The sequence below is a fragment of the Nannospalax galili genome, unplaced genomic scaffold, assembly GCF_000622305.1.
Source record: "Nannospalax galili isolate Female #2095 unplaced genomic scaffold, S.galili_v1.0 scaffold854, whole genome shotgun sequence".
NCBI lineage: Eukaryota > Metazoa > Chordata > Mammalia > Rodentia > Spalacidae > Nannospalax > Nannospalax galili.
In genome coordinates, this window is record NW_008334957.1 from 1,503,535 (window position 1) to 1,523,983 (window position 20,449).

The window sequence follows — 20,449 nt, forward strand, 5'->3', positions numbered from 1 at the left end:
AACAAAAGGAATGGAGGTTTCTTGGAGAAATGACTGGGGTAGAAGATATGCAAGATGAATCTGGAGCAGTTTGTTGTATGAGAGAGTAAAGTAGAAAAAAGAGGGGGAGGAAGGAGAAGCAGGAAAAAAAAGAACTGACCAGTGCTCCCCAAAACTGTCTACATCCTCAAAAGCAAGGCAATCTAAGAAGATCCTAAGAAGGTCTGTCCACTAACAGGGTAACATAGCAGGTTTTCATAAGTGGAATCCTGGATCAGCAAAAAAGGCTGGTAAAAGCTAGGACTATCTGAATAAGGCATGGAATCAAGTTAGTAATAACACATCAAATATCGGTTCATTATTTAGAACAAAAGTGCCATATTAAGGTAGGCTGTCAATAGGGGCAAAATGGATGTGGAATGTGCAAGATCTTTCTGTCTGCAGTGTCTTCATATTTCTACAAATATAACTCATGCAAGAGAGAGGGGACACAGAAATAAGAACTAAGAGATTGGGCTAGAGAGATGGCTCCGTGGTTAAGAACAGTGACTGTCCTTGCAGGAGACCCAGGTTCGATTCCCAGCATCCATATGGTAGCTAACAATGATCTGTAACTCCAGTTCCAAGGGAATCCCATGTCTTCTTCTGACCTCTGCACACATTGCACCACACGGGTGCACTTACATACATGCAAGTAATACATTCTTACATATAAAATAAAAATAATAAAGAAAATATAAAAGAAAAGTCAAAGCCTACTTCCTAAAGAGTTTACAAAAAAAGGCAACCAATAATGGGAAGGCAGGGTGTGTGAAAGGTTGCCTGACTCCCACACAAAGAAGGGGTGCACTGAGAAAATCATGAGTGACAGGAAACACAGCACACAGAGAACTTAAGAAAAGAATTAGATAGGAGGAAAAATGACTGCCATGTCTTTCCAGTTAAAAAAAAAGCTAAATGTGAAGATTTAGCAGCACAAATGTGGCAAGACTCAGGGTGAGAGGCCCTAAAGGAGAAAGAGTATCAGGAGGAGGGAAACTCTCCAAGCTCCACACAGTATGTTTCTGTCTCTATTACTGGCATGATGTGGATCTTTTCAGATCCTTTCAATTATATTTTCATTGAATTTTGTGCATTTCATCAAAACATCTTAATCATCTTTATAGCACCTCCTTCTCCTTCATCTATACCCCTCCGCATTTGATTTCATGCATTGTGTCATATATGTTAAGGCCTATCGTGTTAAGTTAGTGTACCCAGATGTCTCTCAGTGCAAATTCATCCACTGTAGTCTAGTCAGCCTATCTAAAGTCTCTCCTTTAAAGAAATTCAGCTCTCCCTCACATGTCAGTAATCAGCTGCCAATAGTTATTCAGCTAAGGTTGGGGTCTTCCGCCCATTTCCCCAGTTCTATGCTGGGTTTTTGTCTGCTTGAGTTTGCATGGGTCTTGTGCATGCTGACACCATTTATGTAAGTTCATATGAGCAACATCCCAGGAGCCTGTAAAACTCTATTTCCACTGCAATGCACTTCCTCCCCTGGAGCTTAAAATCTTTTGCCCCACTTCCACAATGGTCCCTGAGCCTTGGGTGGGTGAAGTTTAATATGGAAGTCCTGTCCAGGGACCTGTATTCTGAAATTCTATATTCTCTACACTTTGACCAATTGTGATCTTTTATGTTAATTGCCCTCTGTTTCATGAGGAAACGTCACTGATGCATTCATATTCTCTTTTCCTCTTTTTCCACTGTGTTCCATGAGACAGTTTCAAGTTTCATTGTAGATTTGTAACAAGATTAGGCATCTCCCAGAAAATTATTTTCCTTTTATTCCAAAGAGAGGCAATTTTTAACACATTTTTCTAAAAATAGCTTGAAGCAGGTTACATAAAAAATATATACAATGAAGTTTAAGGGGGGAAAAATAGGAAGAAGAAATCAAAGACCAAAAGATTTGCCAACATGGGGTCAACTTTGGTGGAATAATGAAGGTTTCCAACAGCTCTGTTCTTTTTTTTTTCCTTTGGTTTGAAAAATCCTGATGAGTTTATTGGGCTTGCTGACAGAGCATAGGGTGGGGGTTTATTTACAGAAGAGTGAATGCCCCCCCATTTATGGCTGCACTGGAAAATCCACACTCAAACATAGATCCTGTGACTTCCCAACAGCTGCACAAAATGGCAAGAGAGGTGACTCATGGCATTCTCGGCTTATATATCCTTAGCCCCTCACCCACATACAGCTAAGTTCGACTGATTGGGTGGGAGGGGTAACTGACTCCCCCATCGACTCCTTGACAAGTGTGGGAAGGAGGTGTGACTATAGTATTTGTGGCCTTTTGTGTTCATTGCCCTGTGTTGCCTGAGGGAACTTTGATGATGAGAATTGAGAGATGCATTAGTATTCAAATACAGCATTTTATGTGCATTGAAGGCAGGGGCCACATGTGCTGGTCTCGTTCCTTCTCAGCCCTACTACATACTAAACGTAATTATTTCAGGGAAAATATATACACAGAAGTCAGACAGAAATTTGAGTTCTCTCCAATTCACATAGAACCACAACTCAAGATGTCTGTTAAGAATGATTAAATAAGATCCTGTGATAATATTCTCAAATTTTTCCATTAAAAAAATCTGTGACCTCAGAAATACAGCTTTTCAGGTGAGGGAATAATTGAACACATATGAGATGAAAATAGAGAGAAATACTGGGGGTTAAAGGGTTAAGCAGGGACAGGGATGGTGGGAATGAGGGAGAGAAGGGAGTAGGATTGGTTAACCAAAACCAAGGATGTATGAAAAGTCCTTATGGAAATGCACTACTTTGTAAGATAGTTCAAACATATAATTTAAAAAAAAAAAAAAAAAAAAAAGACCAAAACAGAACATGTTTTAACATCAGCAACCTGCAAATCTGAGTCAGTCATGGTTTGGTACACTTCCCTACCAGTTATGATCAGGGAGACCTCAGAGACCCCCAAAACAACACAGGCTATTGCCATTGCTCTTGGTTGCCTCCTAGAATTAGATGATAAAACTCTATTGTTGAAGACATAACACACTTTGGTTGTAGGACATAGAAAATCAACCAGAACTGACTAGGAAGTGTTCTCCCTCTGGCTAGCTTTCACAGTGCCAGAAGGTACTATGCAGGCCACTGGGGGAGAAAAGTCTCCATTGGTATTGCCCAGTGGTGAACCCTGAGTGCTAAAATACTGACCTGTCAGGCAAAATCCACCTATTGGTGCAATAGTGGCATGAAGGCTATGGGGATAAACAACCACTTTATATTGGAGGTTCACTCCCCAAGAGGGAATTAATGCCTAGTACCATAAATTTGGTCAAAAACCACATGATTAGAGAAGTCATAGGCCCTCGGGGGAGTCTACACCCATTGTCTTGCTAAATAGACATGTTTCATAACTTCCTCCTAAATACTCATATTTAAACACATACATTAGTGCTGCTCTCAACCTTGGCCGGAGAAGATTCCTCTACAGTGGTCAGCAGTTAATACAGAGACTCATAACTGGTCAAAGTGTTAAAAATCAGTGACTATTGATTACTCAGCCCTAAATGGGACATCTGTATCAAACATTGCCCCACTAGCAAGGATAAAGGAACAGAAAGAATATAAGAACTGGAGGCTTAGGAGGCTAGTAAATGCTGTTTTCTGGACATGATATGGCCACTGCACTCATGAACTCACTGCAGCTGTGTTTACCTGCCCAAGATCAAGTCAACAAGATTAGCCAACATTCCAGCAGGCAGCACTGACTGGAGTCAGTGGATAATATAAGAAAGAAAGGGAAGGAAGGAAGGAAGGAAGGAAGGAAGGAAGGAAGACTAGAGAGATGGCTCAGAGATTAAGAGCACTTGCTGCTCTTGCAGAAAACCTGGGTTCAGTTCCCGGCACACACATGGTGACTCACAACCATCCTTAAATCCAGTTCCAGGGGATCCAATGCCCTCTTCTAGCCTTTGAGAGCACTGCACACATGGTACAGGCAAAATACTCATACACATCAAATAATTTGTTTTTAAATAAAAAAAAGAAGAGGACATCAAGTGGGGAGGGGGATGCAAGTAAAAAATTTGAGATGATTATGATCAAGATACATTGTTAAAATGTATGAAATTGTCAAAGAATTAATAAAAGATATTTTATTTGAAAAAAAAAAAAAACGAAATGCAGCCCTCTAGAGCCTTTATTCTACCCCAGTCATATCTAACATACTAAGCTATGTCTAACACAGCAAGATCACCTTAAAATCTTCAGGCCAGAAGCACTGTGTTTACCACAGCGTAACTGTGAAGTCACATTTGTGTCATTATGGCAAACACCGTCACCCTTAATTTGCATCTTCAACACCTAACATCTAAAGAAAACTCCTACTGGAAATGATCCAAATCACACTGAAACTGCGAAATCCTCAGTACTGATGGCAAATATCCTTAAACAGCTTTGATGCTGTGTGTCACTTACAAGCAAGTCTCCCAAGTTCAATTTGAGAGAGCCACAAAGCAGGGCCACTGGTGCTGGCCTGTCCTCCAAGCTACTTAGGGTGCTATGCAGGAAGATCACAAGTTCAAAGCCTGACTGAGCTACACAGTGAGGTCAAGGCATGCCTGTGCATGTTAGTGACACTCTTGTCTCAGAAGTCAAAGTGAAAAGAGGGAACACAGCTTGCCTAGAATGCACAATGCCTTTGGTTCACTCTTCAGTGCTGCAAACCAACAACAACAAATCAATGAATAAAGTAAGATGTAACACCATGACAATTCTAATAACTCCCAGAACTAGAATGACAGTGTGTAATTAGCACTAAAGGGATGCTAGCATGGGACTCTTGGTCCAACTGCTAAAAGGAAATAAAGGAAGGAAGATGGTCTTTGCAACCAGATTGAACCAGACTTAAAAGTGCCCTTGTGGTTTGTTAACTCTGACCAAAGAACTTAATAAGGAGTCAAATTCATAAAAATCAGTTTCCTCACCTGTTAAAAAGAAGTGAACAATATTGACCTCCCAGGTCTACTGAAAACATCATTTTATTAATAGTCAATAATAATATCAAACATCAATGTGGCATTTGTATGTTACATACCAGGCCATATTAAGTACTTAGGATAAATTAACCTATTTTAATCTTCCTAGAGGGGCTGGAGAGGCGGCTCAGTGGCTAAAAGCACTGGCTGCTCTTGCAGAAGATCCAGGTTTGGCTCTCAGAACCCACACGGTAACTAACAACCATCTGAAACTCCAGTTCCAGGGAATTCAACACCCTCTTCTGGCCTCCACAGGCACTGCACAGCACAAGGGCACTTATATACATGTAGGTAATACTCTCATACACATAAAATAAAAATACTAAAGAAAATATTTTGATCTTCCTAGCAACTCTATGAGAGGAAATGTGTAATTATTTTATACTTAATTCACAAATGAGAAATCTAAGGTACGGCTAGATTAAATAAGTTAAATAAGCTGCCAAGTCCTTACTAGCCTAGCCCTAAGTTTTGCTTCAAATCACTATTCTACAACAGCATTATGAATTTATTTACTTTCCAACCACTTTAACTCCATTTTTTCATTAAAATACACAAAATACATTTAAGAAAGAGAAAACTGAACATATATCAAGTTAAAGTAACAAGAATGCTATTGATAAAAATTATTTATGGCTGTCAACCTTAATTCACCAATAAAAATAAGTAAGCCTGACATGGTGGCAAATGATCTCTATGAGATCAAGGACACCCTGGTCTACATAGCAAGTTACAAGCCAACTGAAGCTACAAGGGGACCCTATTTCAAAAAAAAAAAAAAAAACGGCAAGTTGTTACTCTCTCAGTTCCCTAACATGCTAAAGATGTTACACATATTGTAGCCCATTAAATGGCACAGCTTATTAATTGCATAGAAGAATTATTCCAAGAAAGCCCCAAAGCTGTAGCTTTACCATAAGGCTAATTCATCAGTTTTATCACCAGTTGGAAAGCCTCAACAAGTACATTTTAAATCATAATGAAAAAAAAAAAGTACATACAGGTTGACATATAAACCACAAGTGATTATTTAAAAATCAACAGCATACAAATACCATAGCAAATGAAGATTCTACAGTCTAGCCATTTATAAAGGGCTCTGATTTCACAGGATTTCAGGATTTCTGATCCCAAGAAAACATCGTGAGAAATAAGCCCCAGAGGTCAACTCTTCCATCCTCTTCACTAGCGCTTTCCAAACAAAGCACTCCCAGGATAACATGACTCTCACTCTGACTAAATGTGTTAGCTTTTGGAAGAAGATAAAACACCACTCTGACAGAGACCTTTAAAACACAGAAAATGTTAATGAAAGTCCCTTCACACTCCTGTCCTTCCTGATTATTCTGAGAGAGGATGCACTTAGCAGTCTGAAGCTGTTTTATGCAATGTTTAGCAAATAACGGATACTTACTGAAATAGCAAACTTTATCTTGCTGTAATTCAACAATAAATGAGCTGACCAGAGCAGTCAAGTCTATTTGCTCTCTGACCTACTGTGGGATGTCTTTTTTGGACACCATCTCCAGGATCCTGAAGCAACTGAAGCACCCACAACCCCTTAATAGCATCAAAACTTGTTTTAAAAACTGAGATAGTCAAAACTGCATTTATATTTAACTCATTATGCCGAAGAGGATGACTCAGTTTGCCATTTCTCTCCCTTAGTTCTCTGTACTCAACCTGTCTCCCTCCCTCCTTACAATACTACCTAAATCCAAATCACAAGACCAAGTGGCAACATGTCCACAGAAAACCCACCAAAGGTCCTCATAACACATATTGTGCCATACCATTCAACCGCTACAATTTCCAGTGACATACTAAAAGTCCTGTTTTAAAGGAGTTCAAACACATTTTTATCATTTATTTCAAACTAAAATTAGACATTGCATATTATGGTTTTAAAAGGCTTACCGTAATAAGACAACTAAAATTAGACCACCACATCAGCATACAAAAGACACTGCTGCACAAATAATGCAGCAATTTAACACTCACAGCCTCCTGCAGGGAAGGCACCCTTTCCTTCAACAGGGCCTCTTTAGAGAACTGTACTGTGCTACCAAAGTGATTACCAGGGCACCAACATGAGGTGAACAGAAGGCAAGGAACATGCTGTGGTCAGTAGTCCTAATTGGTAAATCACATGACATAAAGCAGACACAACTGGCTACTAATTCAACAAATGAGAAAAAAATGATATCTGGAAATAGTTCTCTCCTTTACTGGAGGGGCATGAGTCACGCTCCAATAAGCATGTGTTTCCATGCCATTCAATGCAAGAAGGGAGAGAACAGGCACTTAACAAGGGCATTGTTGGTTTTCCAACATCGCATGGATTCCTACCTGAGTCATTAGGAATAAAGAGGATTCCAAAAAGAACTGAAATAGGCACATTTCAAAAAAATAAGTAAAAATGTAATAAAATAACTTCTATAAACAACAAGAGCAAAAAGCTTTCCTGCTGTGGCATGAGCTTGGCATTGAAGGCTCACATACACCAAGACCACGTCTGCTATAGAGCTTGATGCCATTTATCGGGGTTGGAGAGATGGCTCAGCAGTTAAGAGCACTGACTACTCTTGCAGAGGATCCAGGTTCAATTCCCAGCACCCACATGACAGCTAAGAGCAGTCCTTAGCTCCATTTCCAGGGGAATCCAAAGCCCTCTTCTGACCTCCGTAACAATGCATGACACAGGTACACTCACGTACATGCAGGCAATATACTCATACACATAAGATGAAAATAATAAATAAAATATTTTTTAAAAAGACTACATGATGCTATTTATAACAATGGACTTATCCATGCTGAGGGTGTCCACAATCCAATAGATAAATACTGGTATCTGGAGGGTGTGCATGCCCCTAAGCACTAGCACAAGTATAATACCCAGTAGATAATCAGCTTTACCAATACAATCACAGAAGGGACCTGTGAGCTACAAAGTCTATCATGAGCACATGAAAACCACCCTCAGTCCCAACAGGCATCCCCAAAATAAGACAGTATGACTTTGAGAAGAAAGAAAGATCTTACATTTTAGGTGAAGGTAAGAGCCAGATAAGCATGTATTGTATGAATCTAATACCAATATCATGAACATGTGGAAACATTTTCCAAGAATGTAAGAATTTTTGTTATGATGTTTTTGGATCTGCAAGTAAATGGCATGCTTGTAATTTCCATTCAAACATCTTAAAAGGTGTTAAAATTAAGTCACTTGAGGACAGTTCTTGGTCTCAAATGGCCATACTCTCTAAAACTCTCTTGACTGGAAAACGAAACATTTATACCTCTACTTCCCCTCTTGGATTCTCTTTCAACCACATAAAGAGATAGTTAATATACCGAGAATATTAGCGGTACACTGAAGAATTCCTGAGATATCTTCAGTTTCCTCCTTGGTGGAATGGTCTGCATAGGAGCATCTGTTAGAGATGTTGTGGAAATTCTTTTCTGCATCCCTATAACTAAGAAGAAAATAAAATTAGCATGTGGAAATTTTTCAAAAACATTTGCAGTTGCACTCATCCAGACCAAGCACATACATCCTATGCTTTCTGGGTAATCACTCTATAAATAACTGATTCTCTTTGGTTTTCACCCAACCTAAGTATAATTTTTCTCTCTTTCCTCTCTCTACCCTGTATCGTTTTCCCATCTCCCTCCCCAGGTAAAGTACTCACCATTTTCCCCATTTCTCTCTTGACAATGGGTTGTGTCCTCCTATCCCCCCACTCTCCTGCCCCCCTCCATGGCTCTTTTCTCCTTTCCTGGCTCCTATGCTTACATCAGGATATGTACTCACATCTAGGCTCTTTTCTCCTTTCCTGGCTCCTATGCTTACATCAGGATATACACTCACATCTAAGGATTTGGAGCTAGGATCCACAAATGAGAGAGAACACGCATCATTTGTTTTTCTGAGTTTGGGCTACCTCACTCAGTACAACAGAAGACTAGTTCCTATAGTGGCAGAAGGTACTAGGCATGCTTCCAAGGGAGAAAACTAATCAATGGTCCTACCCAGCTATAAAGCTTATGAACGACAACAATATCCAGCCCAGCATATTATCTTTATTGGTTCAATAGTGACACTTTTGTATTGGGGGTAACCAACAGCTGTCTATCTGGACTTAAGGCCTGTTCAATATGAGGGAATCCATGTATGGTACTATAAACATGGCCAACTACACATGGTTAGAGAGGTCATAGATCCTAGAGAAAAACCTACTACTGTTATTTTCCTAGACCAATGTCATTTCCTACTATATTTACTATAGTCTAAATATGTATTCTTATATTTATAAACAAGTGTAGCTATCAACACTCATCAAAGAAGCTTCTTTCTGAAACATGGGGACTATTATAAAGTTTCATAACTGGTCAAACAGTCTAAATACGTATTCTTATATTTATAGACAAGTGTAGCTCTCAACTCATCAAAGAAGCTTCTTTCTGAAACATGGGGACTATTATAAAGTTCCATAACTGGTCAAAATGCAGAGAATACGTGACAGTGAAGTGCCCAGCCCTAGAGATGAATTTACAATGCAACCTCTATACCTAAGGCTTGGGGAATATCATGGAAGAGGGGGCAGAAAGATTGTGATTGTAAAAGTCAGGGGGGCAAGACACCTGTTAATGCATTCTAGACGCGATAGAGTAGCTACACCCGTGAAATCACCACAGTATGGTAGCCTAAACAAGAGCTGCACAATGACAAAAGCAGTTGACATGTCAATATGGATGGGGGAAATTTCAGAGTCCCACTTTAAGATGAAGAGCTAAAAGCAACCAGTGGATGCTGAGGGAGAAACAGGTCTCTCCAAGAAGTAGCTCCCTGAGAGGTTATCTAATCCCAAGTGGGCATTCCCTAAATATATATACACACTAGCACTACTAAATGGACCCAGTACATTATATATACCTCTATACATTATATATTGTGTATATATCAACTATGTATATTTATAAATGTATGTTTATATATAATAATCAAAGAAGAGAGGAAACTATGAATGAGTTAGGGGCATGGGAGGAGTTGGGGGGGGACTGGGAGGGGTGGAGAAAATGCGAATATTATACTCATGTCTGAAATTCCAAAAAATGAATAAATAAATAAATAAACTGATTTTTTAACCATAATTCTGGCATAACCCACCATTCCCATCAGCATTAACAAGGCGGACCTACACCTGGAGGCAATAGTTAATAAAAAAGCTGTTTGTGGGAAGAAAACAAATGATGAGAACAAAAATGCATTTCAAACAAAAGATCTGAGCCTTTTATGGCTGCTGGTAATTTCTTTTCATGAGGAAAATGGAAGAAATAATGCGGATGGCACTTGAGCACTGAAAGTGAATAGACCATGACCTCTGTCACAGTAGAGAGCATAGCAGTGTGGTGTATGAAAACATAAACACAGTCTATGGAGCCTGGCAGAATTTGATCATGGTCTTATTATCTTCTACCTATAACCTTGTGCATGTTACCTGATCTATCTGAGTAACCTTCCTCCCATAGATAACCATGGTCCCTCCTATAGTGCCTACGAGGGTCTAAATGAGCAGAGCCAGTATATGCATAGGTAGGCTGGAATGTTCCTAGTTGCCTCTGAATGAGTAGAGAAGCATCAGACCTGAGAACAATGGGAGCCAAATGTGTCATGTTCTAGAAGGGTCGCCAAGAAGACCGACTCTCCTTCAGAATGTAAGAGGTGACCAAACAGCCACTACCGCTGTCACTTCACCACTGACTCAAAGAAGCAAAGCAAGAGAAGGAAGTTGAAGAGAAGTCTTAAGAAGACTGAGCAGTTGCTCTGAGAGAACAAGATGTTGGGCTTTGTCCTCTCCCCCGAGATGAAAGAACAGGAGTATTCCCTAAAGAAGCCCAATAGGGGAAGAGTATCCCATCGCTCATAAACACGAGAGTTGGGTATCTCCCCATAAGCATTTGCTGAAACAGTGGATCTCCTCGCCATCTCCCATATACAAGAAGACAACTCTGGAAAGAGTAAGCTACACAAAAAGGAAATAAAACAAAATTGGTAGCAACCAGTAGCTCACTGTTTGATAAGGCAATATGAGTTTCTTGTGACCTGGGGAGATGCTACTGAAGGCAAGAGCCTGAACTTGCATTTAGAGACAAGTGTAGCTCTCTATAGACAAGTGTACGGTCATCCTGCTACCTTTCAGTGCAGAGGCTAAGGGTAGGGGAAACACTGTAAGGTACAGTCCTCAGAAGCAGGAGCAGAGGCATCTGTGGGAACCTTATACATACACCCCACTGAAGCCGTAACAGCTGAGATTGAATTGCAACAACCACCACAGAATGCCAACGGCTTCTCCACTTTCCATGTCACTCAAAAGAGAAAGGAACTGGGATCAGAGTGGCCTGGGGAAGAGAAGAGCAAACCCCATCATACCCTCGACATTACAAGTTCCTCAGGCCGAGGCTTAGTCCAGGCAGAGAGGGAAGAAAAGAGATTAGATATGAGATTAAAGATTGAAGCTGACCTGCAGCGGGATTTATAAGACACAAAGCAATCTGTATATACAAGCAATCTATCTATGTGAGTGTCAAAAGGAGGAAGTAAAATGGGTTCATGTTTGTACATCTCAATGAGACGATACTAACTCATTAACAAACAAACCAGTTAAGTAAAATGCTTACTACAGCTGGTATGATGCAGGATCACTCAGTGAAAGGAAGAATGGAGAACACAGATGTTAAACACAAATAAATGCAGCATTATTTTAATTAAAATTTGTATTTAAAAACCTAAATTATTTATTTTACATTTTAATTGAATTTTGTATATTTCATATAGAACATCTCAATCAATCTTAATCATCTATATACCCCCTTCCCCACTGGCACCCTCCCACAAGCCCCGCCCCCACTGGAATTCATACATTCTGTCTTTTGTGTTAAGGCCTACCGTGTCAAGTTAGTATCCCCAGATGTTCCTCAATACATGTTCATCTACTGAGGTCTAGTCAAACTTTCAATAGTCCTTCACTTTAGGAAGATCAGCTCTTCCTCACCCAGCAGTAATCAGTTGCCAATATTCTTTCAGTTAAGATAGGGGTCTTCTGTCCGTTTCCCCAGTTCTATGTTGGGGTTTTGTTTGCTTGAGTTTTAAATGGTTAAATGTAGAATTATTCTTAAATCAAGTTACAACCATTTTATTGGCATCTTAAATTAACAAATATTTCTAATTCACCGATCTTAGCTTTTATCTGACTTGGTTTCTGTTGCAGAAGATATTGTTATTTTTATGAGCTAGATCAGTTTTTAGATAAGTTAATTTATGACTGTAAAAATCTGACCATAAAAAATAATCAATATATTTGAAGTTTGCTTCCCAGAATAATCAGGGCTCACCCAGTCTTAATTTTACTTCTAACACTCTATTAAAGTTAGTCTGGCTTAATTTTTCCTCAGTGATCAAAAAAGAAAGCAGAAAGTTGGTTGTGTAAACAAACACAGGGTCTACATTGATAATCAGATTACTAGATTTCAGCATTAGATGACTATAGGAAATGCTATCCCAGACTACAGTGAGTCTGGTAATCATCCTAAGTGTGATATTAGCACAACTATGCATATTCTGGGGAAAAAAAGCATAAAACAAATGGCCTGATTCTGAATTCATATTTATTACACTTCATTGCTTAAAATATATGATGGACCTCAGACACGTTTGCTTTCATGGTTTCCATGACAGCTTATTGAACAAATCTTTGCCTAACACCATAGTAGTCCACTGGTGTGAACTACACAATAGGGGTTCTACATTTTGGACATGAGCAAGAACAGTTGGGTCAAGTACTACAGAGATAGAAACTTAGGTTATCAAAAGGATCGAACCAAAATAATCCATAAGAAGAAAAGGACAGTTGGAGCATGAACTTGACACATCCAACTCCTGATGTCAAAAAACTGCTCCTTAACTTAAATAGCCAAAGAAGGAAGGACAGGACAGCGAGAGGACAAAAAGAAAGCAAAGAAATTAAAACAAGGATAGAAAAGTGTGATGCTAACAGTGGTGACAAGAACTCCACCAGCATGGGTGCTGACCCTTGGGTGTCAAGCATCGTGCTGCTTACTCCACATGTCTGTATGACAGCATATTCTTATCAAAAGATTCCATGTACGCTTCATTCCAACTTTGTTGACACTCTCATTTTTGAAATGATAAAGCTGAGGCTCAGTGATTCTAAGGAATCTTCCCGAGACTACTCAATAGTAGAATATGAGTTGAAATATAGTTAGTCTTACCAGGCTCCATCTTAAGCAGAATTGCTGCAAACAAAGGCACTGGAAAAGAATGCTACCCTAAACAGGTACCTCGCAACCATGAGATCCATGAAATACCTTAACTGAACCCTGCCTGTCTCCTACTCGCCCTTTCTGCTTCTCTCTGTTCTTTCCACCACACAGTGCTCAAAATGTAATCTGTTTCCTACAGTTCTTGCTTGGACATCATACATACCATTCCCTAGAAGCTTGAGTTAAAGGGCAACTGATATAAAGATGCACACTTTCCACCCCTTTACTCAAAAACAACAGGATGTCCAAGATATAACCAAATTACACCACAAAGTCAATCTGGGCACAGTGATGGAACATCAGCCACAAATGTGAGACTATGCAAGTAAATCAATGTGATTTATTCTATAAAATATGCCTATACGGTAGAACTAAAATTTTACACCTGTAATGGACACTAATGCTAATCTCAGCCCCTCATTTACTTGCTCCAAAAAAAGTTTGTGTATATAATTCTATGTAATAATTTAGTCATTTCAAGCTCTGCCTAAACCCACCCCCAAAGTTATAACCTCCCATGTGCCAAGCAGTTAGAAAAGCCTAGGGAAGTGGAAGTGAGCACAACTAATGAGAATCTAAAGAAAAGAGCATCGGCTAGTAATAATGACTGTGAAATCAAAGAGGCTAGTAGAATAGAAATGACTGGGTTAGAGGCAGAGGTCAAAGATGGATGATGTCATTAGATTGGGCGCTCAAGGAAGATCTTTCAAAAGTGATGACAGCCCATCAGAAACCTGAAAATACAGACAGAACAAGCAAGCAGACTTCTGGGTGTACAGCATATTCAAGAAATGGAACAGTGCTATGCAAAGGCCATGAGATAAACTTGGTATAACCAGAAAGCAACAAATAGTTGCTGTGAAAGGGAAAGAGGGAATGATGGGAGAGAATGGAATTACAGATATAAGTAGAGGTCAGATGACAGAGAGAACTCAGATTTTACTCTCTCATAATAGACCATGTGTGGTTTAAAGGTGTTTACAAGTGTGACCCCTGACCAGTGCTGTTAGTGTGACCTGGGAACTTGTCAAAAAAACTGACTTGATCTTTCCCTAGACTCATGGAATCAACAACCGTGGGGGTGGATGTGATGCTTAGTCTCAGCTGTCAGCTTCACTGTATTGAGAAATGCCTAGAAAATTTATAAAACACACTCCTAGGTGTGTCTATAAAGGTGTTTGCAGAGATAATTAGCATGTGTGTTGATGATCTGAATGGGAAAGAACTTCCCTGAACATGAATGACTTTATCCAATAGGCTGAAGCCTCAGGTGGGACAAAAGTCAGACTTGGGAAGCTAGCACATATGTATGTGCTCAGTTCTAAAGCAGATAGGTCTTTTTGCTGTTGTCATTGCCTGTGAATATCAGACTCCAGATTCTTCAGTCTGAACCCAAACTTCTATGAGCAACTCTCTATGAGGCTTTCAGAACTCTACCTCATACTGAGGACTTCATTGGTTTCTCTTATGCTGAAGATTCCAGCTTCTTGGGCTGAGCATCTACTGGTTTCCCTAGCTCTACAGTGTGCAGACAGGCACTGTGGGTGGAGCTATTCAGCTTCTGATTATATAAGCCAATCTCATGAAATGTCCTTTGTAATTGTATGTGTATTGTGCGTGTGTGTGTGTGTGTGTGTGTGTGTGTGTGTGTAGGAGATTTTGATGGAAATTAGTACTTGAAAATCACTAACTTCAAGTAAGAAAGTGGTCTGATCTAATTTTTAAATAATTTTTCTATGATTAAAAACCCAAAGCTAAAATAAAAAAAAACCAAGGCTAAGAGACAGGAATAGAAACTAGAAAACCAGATCAGACTCTCTCAGTGAGAGACGATGATAATGACCGTAGAGAGGAAGAAATTGATCACATAGCATGAATAAATTATTTTAGCACTCATTCGCCAACACAAATGATCTCTAAGAATAAATAAAAATAATGACCAAATTGGTATTTGAAAGCATAGAATAGATGTTTAAAGACAAAGTGCTTGAAGTAGAAAAGATGTCTTCCTCCATAGAAGGCTCCACCAGAAACCAGGCTGGTACCAAGTCTTGAAGCTTCATGTCTACTGGCTAGCTTTCATAGTGCTAGAAGGTGCTATGCATGCTACCAGAAGAGAGGATTAATCATTGGCCTTACCCAGCTGTGGACCCTGTGAGCTACAATAATGTCTGGCCTGACAAGATGTGCAATAGGAACACAAACGTTAAGGAATTAACCAGTTACCTTCTTTTGGATTTAAGGTCTGTTTCACAAGATGGAGTCTATACATGACACTGTTATCAAGAGCAAGAACATGTGACTAGATGCAGGTCATAGGTGAGAGCCTGCTATTATTATTCTGCTAAATGGACATAGTATTAGGCCAAGTCTTAATGACATTGCTATTCCCATAGATTAGTGCAACTCTCAGCTCTCAGTAGAGAACCTTCTTCTTGCAGCAACTAACACAGAGACCCACAAGTGGTCAACATACAGAGAACACTGAAGAATGTACAATGTACAGTGACTGAAGAATTTTCAGTCCAAAATGGGATGCCTATATCATACCGTCTCCTCCCAAGAGTCAGAAATCACTGCAGAAAGACTGTAAGAGTCAGAGATGGTGAATTAATACAACAAAACTGACTTGTCACAGGGCAGTTGCACATATGAAGCCATAGGATTTGTGACAGCATACACAAGACCTGTGCAAGCCCAAGCCAGACAGAATCCCAGCATGGATGGGAGAGGTGAAGAAGTCCCAGCCCTAGCTGAGGATCTATTGGGAACTGATAGCTGCTGGGAGAGGGAGAGTCAGTTTTCTTTAAGGGTGTGATGCTGGTAGGTTGACAAGGCTCTAAAGTATGGACCCACACTCAAGAGCATTTGGGAAACACAAATTGGAATTGGTAGACCTTTTAAAAAGACAAATAATAATAGAGAACATGAAGGGGGTAGTAATGTGGGAGTGGAGAGGGAGTCTGAATATGATCAAAATACATTGTATGAAATTCTCAATAAATAAAACTATTTTAGGTGTTCTAGGCTCCATCACTTCCCTCTCAACACTCTGTCTGTGATCCTTTGAATAGATGCTCCCTGCATTCACCCCTAAGCCTTAGGGGACCGCAAAGAAGCTCTGGACATTTCTATGGGCAACAGGTATAAGAATTCATGGAGCTGAGTATATGACCCTAGAGTTCGGATAAATGTAGCAGATCTAAGGACAGAGTTTTAAGAAAAGGAAAAGGAAGATAGGAAGGTCAGTAACTAGAGGCTATATTAAGAAATTGAAAAGAGTTAGTCCATACATTGCATCCTCTCTCCTGTCTAAGCACCTCAATCTGTGGCAGGTAAAAGTTAAATTACTTCAAGAGAACTCTATGACAAGTCTGATTCCAGAAATTAGGAGAAGTATTTCCTTCTCATCCATATCTCGCCAAAAACGTGCAAAATAATGCCTGTTGCCACAAATCCCCTTAACTATAAGAAACACATTCCTTTTCACAGTTAGAGATAAAAAGCCTTAAATCGTGTTTTGAGAAGAGGAAAAACGCATAGGTGTGAATACATTTTCGCCCCAGTGTCAGGGATATTAACTGTTCTCCTTTTTCAGTTTCGTAAAGAGAAATAAAAACAGAAAAATGGAGACTCAAAGTCCAAAGAGGAAATTGGGGAGAGACGCTATACCATGAGAGAAAGGGGAAAGGAAGACAAAGTCCAGAAAGGCAGGCATGAAGAAATTGTAGTCAACTAGCTCTTTACTTTCCCTAAAGAATGCAAAGGCACAAGCGTGGTCCAAGTCCTAGAAGTCAGTCAAGTAAGCGTGTTTATAGCTCTGTTGTAATCAAGTTGGACATCAAGACAACTCTTGTTCCAGTCAAATTATCAATACTCTTTATACTTTGCTGGCAACAAATAGAACGAAGAGAAGACTAACAAATGAATCTCCACAGGCCATGTCTTCACAGATAGACAGGAAAGTTAAGGCAGTTAGATAAAATGACTCCATCCCACTAATGGCCAAAAGACGTTCTGTTGACTGTCTAAGGCATTTGGCTCCCTATTTGGATCATATTATAAGATTCCTACTCCTAAGGGCGGTTCAGTTTGTAAGTGAAAATAAATCATCCATTACTTGATTCCAAAGCAAAGAGAATACTCACTCATAATCCCAAAAACAATGGATTGAGGCTGATGGCTGGAACTATCATAAAACATCCAAACTAATAAGAATAGCAGATGTTCTTTGCTTACCACAGATGACAAATTGCTCTAAGTATATTAACTAAGTCAAGCCATACACCACACTTTGAAGGCAGCAAACTCAGTGACAGTGATTAAGGTTTATTTTAGAATGTGTGAGGAGAGATTAATTTGACATTCTTTAGCTCCATTAGGATAAACCATTTTAAATCACTAATGGCCTCAAACTAAAAGCCATCTCATGAGTTTAAATGTTTTTCCTAGAACTGCACTCCTGAGAATTAACGTGTCAAGGTTTCAAAGCAATTCCGTTTGAAATGACAATTAACATAATCATCAGGCACTTAAAGTATATGGCGTTGTACTAGATACCGAAATCATTTTTCCATTCTTTCTCTACACTCCTGTTTTGTTTTCTAATCATATTATATCCTAATAGCCAAGAACATATTTCTGATCCCATAGCAGTGACTATGAACTATAATGTGAAATGATTCCTAATAATCTTTCAAGAAACACTAGAGTTTGAATCCTGACTCCTCACAAAGACAAACCACTGTGGCATTCAGAAAACACGAACATGGTGAATTAAATATATTCATTGTCTCTAATGTTACTTGCTTTAATATGAAAAGCTAGATTATTCAAAAAGGTAAATTTAGGGTTTTGGTGTTTGCCAAACACCTTTCTACTATTGCCAATCAAAAGGTGTACCTTATGCTTATTTTGAGTATTGTTTATACAATACTTTCATTTAAATCATCTCATTTAACCATGATATCTAAATATTTTTAGTTACAAATATAACCAACACTTTTTATTAAAATTCCTCTGTGCTGGTGAGGTGTTAAATTCCTACTTTTTGATGTGACATATTCTTACTTCACAAATTATTAAAACAACTTGGAGAAATAGAGGCTAACAGAGAAAAATATGTAGAATGGGATGCTGGCTGAACCAGTCCATCTCCTTGAAGTATGATTTCAGTTAAACTCCCTGTAAAGATTCCAAACATCTCACTAAAGTCTCCCAGATGATATCAACAAACTTTCCATGGTAGTAAAGCAAAATTATGGGATTCAACCTTGCAATCAGTGAGTAATAGCATAAGAAAGGGAAAAAGGAGTGAGGGCGAAACACTACCAAAAGATAATTTCATTTTTTTATTTAAAAGAACTAAATATAAATAAACTAATGACAGCAAGCTGCTCTTCTTAGTCTCTGCACTGCATATTAAGAAACAACCACTATGAAATGAGGTTGACCTGAACAGCACAATAGCCTATAAGCTCAAAAACTGTGCTTAAGAAACAGCTTTTAATTTTTCCCTATCAGTAGCCAAAATACATTTTACTCACCCGATAACTTGATGTTCATAATACTGCAATGTCCTCTTCAGAGTCAGCTGTATCGTCTGAGGCTACAGGATAATAACAATAACAAAATACATTATCAGCAAATCAGTGTCATTTCTAATCCAAGCAGGATAGACAGGTACATAGCTTCTGATTAACCACATGAAAGATTCTACCTTACAATATTAATGCATTTTGCATCTGGCCATGTATTTTCCCTGGAAGGGCAAAACAAGGCCATCAACAATAGCCCAGTTTCCCAGTTTCAAAGATGATAGTATTTTTGGTCACTCCCCCTGAAACTCTGTTGATAACTATTTTCAGTAGGATTCTTCTTGGCTGCAGGTTTTGGACTGGGGGAAGCAGTAGTGTAGAAATTTGAGTTATAGTCCTTCCTAGCTAGGGTGTATGAACTCCACAAGATAATGACCAACCTAAAGTAGACATAGACTCTTCATGTTTTAAGGACACTTTCAAAGGTAGTCTAAAAAGCAAGAGCAAACTGAGTTAAAAGTGTTAACTTTATAGTATTAGACATTTTTAAGCTTAGATGGTCTTTTCTCTTTTTGTTAGTTCTGAATTTAAGAGAATTAATAAAATAGCTAGGGTGGGACTGGAGGCCACAGCCATCACTTTAATAGCAGTTATCTCAAAGCTTTTGAGAGGGAACTGACTCTGATTCTAACCACTCTAACAGCTATCAAAGTATCTGAAAGCAAATCCTGAATCCATCACTCTAGAGTCCAGCCTTGGAAGACAAAAGAAAAGTGAGGAAGAACCCAATAGAAGGATGTTTTCGGAAGCCCTTGTCAAGAAACTCCAATGGACTCTCATATGAATAATTGAAGATTGCCCTGTTCTGACTTTTTTCTAGGTCCCTGTCTAGAACTTGTAATGCTAATTACTATTGCCTTTACTTCTCCTTCACATCTCCTATTCATCAGTCAAGGACCTCCTTTTCTCCCTACAGATAAAAGTTATGCAATTTAGGAGTCTTTTAGATAGACCTACCTAAGGGGTGCTCCAATTGCCTTACCCTGTGGCCCTGTTCAGGATGGAAAAAGCCAGAGTGATCTGCATCCCGATTCACTATCAGCAATTTGGGTAACCTCTTCAGAGGATGGTGTGATAAGAATAGGAGGTAGGAATTGGCTAGGCAGTTAGGGTAAAAAGACCCCAAAGAAAAGTAGCCAGTTTCTTGTCTAAAACACAAAATGCCCTTGAGCCTCTTAGCAACATACTGTTCCAAAGGCAAAAATGTTAGAAGTATTTGGGAGCTTGTATCTAATCCTTAAAAGATGTTAGTGTTACCTCTTCAGGGGAGAGAATGTTAGAGAACCCAAATGCCCCATAAAAATAAACAAGAATAAAAAAGAAAATGAAAAAAGTGATGGGGAGATGGAGGTGTTGGAAGGGAGGGAGTAGGCATGGATTTGATCAAAACACCTTATATGCATGTATGAAGTTCTCAATAAAGTTTTTGTAAAAGCTAAAAAAAAAGACTACATTGGTATTAGCAAATAAATAAATAAA

At 39.1% G+C, this 20,449-nt stretch overlaps 1 protein-coding gene across 1 annotated transcript in view; it reads right to left on the reverse strand.

Moving 5' to 3' along the window:
* The window catches only part of Gucy1a2 (guanylate cyclase 1 soluble subunit alpha 2), a 369,084-nt gene that overhangs the window by 311,463 nt on the left and 37,172 nt on the right, over positions 1 to 20,449 (reverse strand). Inside the window, exons 2-3 of the mRNA XM_008829700.1 lie at positions 18,920 to 18,981; positions 8,385 to 8,506 (exon numbers count right to left, since the gene is read on the reverse strand). Coding sequence (XP_008827922.1) covers positions 8,385 to 8,506; positions 18,920 to 18,981 — 184 coding nt within the window. The remainder of the gene's footprint in view (positions 1 to 8,384; positions 8,507 to 18,919; positions 18,982 to 20,449) is intronic.